Genomic DNA, 1,388 nt, shown 5'->3' on the forward strand with positions numbered 1-1,388 from the left:
GCTACATCACCATCGGCTACCGCGGCTCCTACACCATCGGGCGGGACGCGCAGGCGGACGCCAAGTTCCGGCGAGTGGCGCGCATCACCGTGTGCGGCAAGACGTCGCTGGCCAAGGAGGTTTTTGGGGACACCCTGAACGAAAGCCGGGACCCGGACCGTCCCCCGGAGCGGTACACCTCGCGCTATTACCTCAAGTTCAACTTCCTGGAGCAGGCCTTCGACAAGCTGTCCGAGTCGGGCTTCCACATGGTGGCGTGCAGCTCCACGGGCACCTGCGCCTTTGCCAGCAGCACCGACCAGAGCGAGGACAAGATCTGGACCAGCTACACCGAGTACGTCTTCTGCAGGGAGTGAGCTCCCCAGACCCCGTCGCCACTCCAGCGCCCACTCCTTTTCCTGCCCGAGAGATGATTACAGAGCCTCTTGTCCTCGCTCTGTCCCCCAGCTGCCCCTCTCCCAATCTCCCCCTCCAGTATTAGCTGGCTGAGACCTGTCCGCCCACCTTCCCTCCACTTCAGAACCTGCAGCCGCAGATCCTCTCGGCTGCTTCATCTTCTTTGGACCTCCTGAACCTAGAGAACCCAGAGGAACCCCCACCCCACCCCCACCTACCACTCCATGCTTCCTCTACTCCCTGCCTCAAACCACCCCTCCCCCAGATGGTACTTCAATCTGGATCTATTGGGGCAGTGTGGCCACAGAGTCACCAAGTACCTGGGAATGATTGAATTGTTCAGAACCTGATTGGAGCATGTCCAATGTGCGGAAGATTTCCTTGAAATCTTCTCAAGCTCTTATGACTCACTGGGGGTTGAAGAGATCAGGATTGTTTCCACTGTCTGGGGTTAGTGTTTTACAAGGTCATTACACAGTCTTTTTGACCTCTTTTGAAGGTAGAATTTTAGAAGGCTGGATGGAAGATTCTGAGCCTGGAATTAGGACCCCATGGAGGCAGTACAGTAACTAAACGAATAAAGTTTTGAAAAGTTACACGTGAAGTAGAAGAATCTAGTGCTGGTGTACGTGACCCGGCGCTGCACGGTGGTGTCGGTGCCCGACTCGCTGCTCTGGCGCATGTTCACGCAGCAGCAGCCGCAGGAGCTGGCCCGGGACAGCAAAGGCCGCTTCTTTCTGGACCGGGACGGCTTCCTCTTCCGCTACATCCTGGATTACCTGCGGGACTTGCAGCTTGTGCTTCCCGACTACTTCCCCGAGCGCAGCCGGCTGCAGCGCGAGGCCGAGTACTTCGAGCTGCCAGAGCTCGTGCGCCGCCTCGGGGCGCCCTTTTTTCCCTTCTTCCAGGCTGGCTGTAAGGCAACTTGAACAAAATCTGGCTGCGCTCGGACTGGGGCGGCCCTTTCGTCTCTCCAGGTTTTTCGCGTCTCT

The 1,388-nt window shown here is 57.9% G+C and overlaps 1 protein-coding gene across 1 annotated transcript in view; it reads left to right on the top strand.

The window, feature by feature from the left end:
• Positions 1-1,388, top strand: part of KCTD12 (potassium channel tetramerization domain containing 12) — a 6,930-nt gene that overhangs the window by 957 nt on the left and 4,585 nt on the right. Inside the window, exon 2 of the mRNA XM_012000661.1 lies at positions 3-382. Coding sequence (XP_011856051.1) covers positions 3-356 — 354 coding nt within the window. The 3' untranslated portion in view covers positions 357-382. The remainder of the gene's footprint in view (positions 1-2; positions 383-1,388) is intronic.

The sequence above is a fragment of the Mandrillus leucophaeus genome, unplaced genomic scaffold, assembly GCF_000951045.1.
Source record: "Mandrillus leucophaeus isolate KB7577 unplaced genomic scaffold, Mleu.le_1.0 Scaffold638, whole genome shotgun sequence".
Classification (NCBI taxonomy): Eukaryota; Metazoa; Chordata; class Mammalia; order Primates; family Cercopithecidae; genus Mandrillus; species Mandrillus leucophaeus.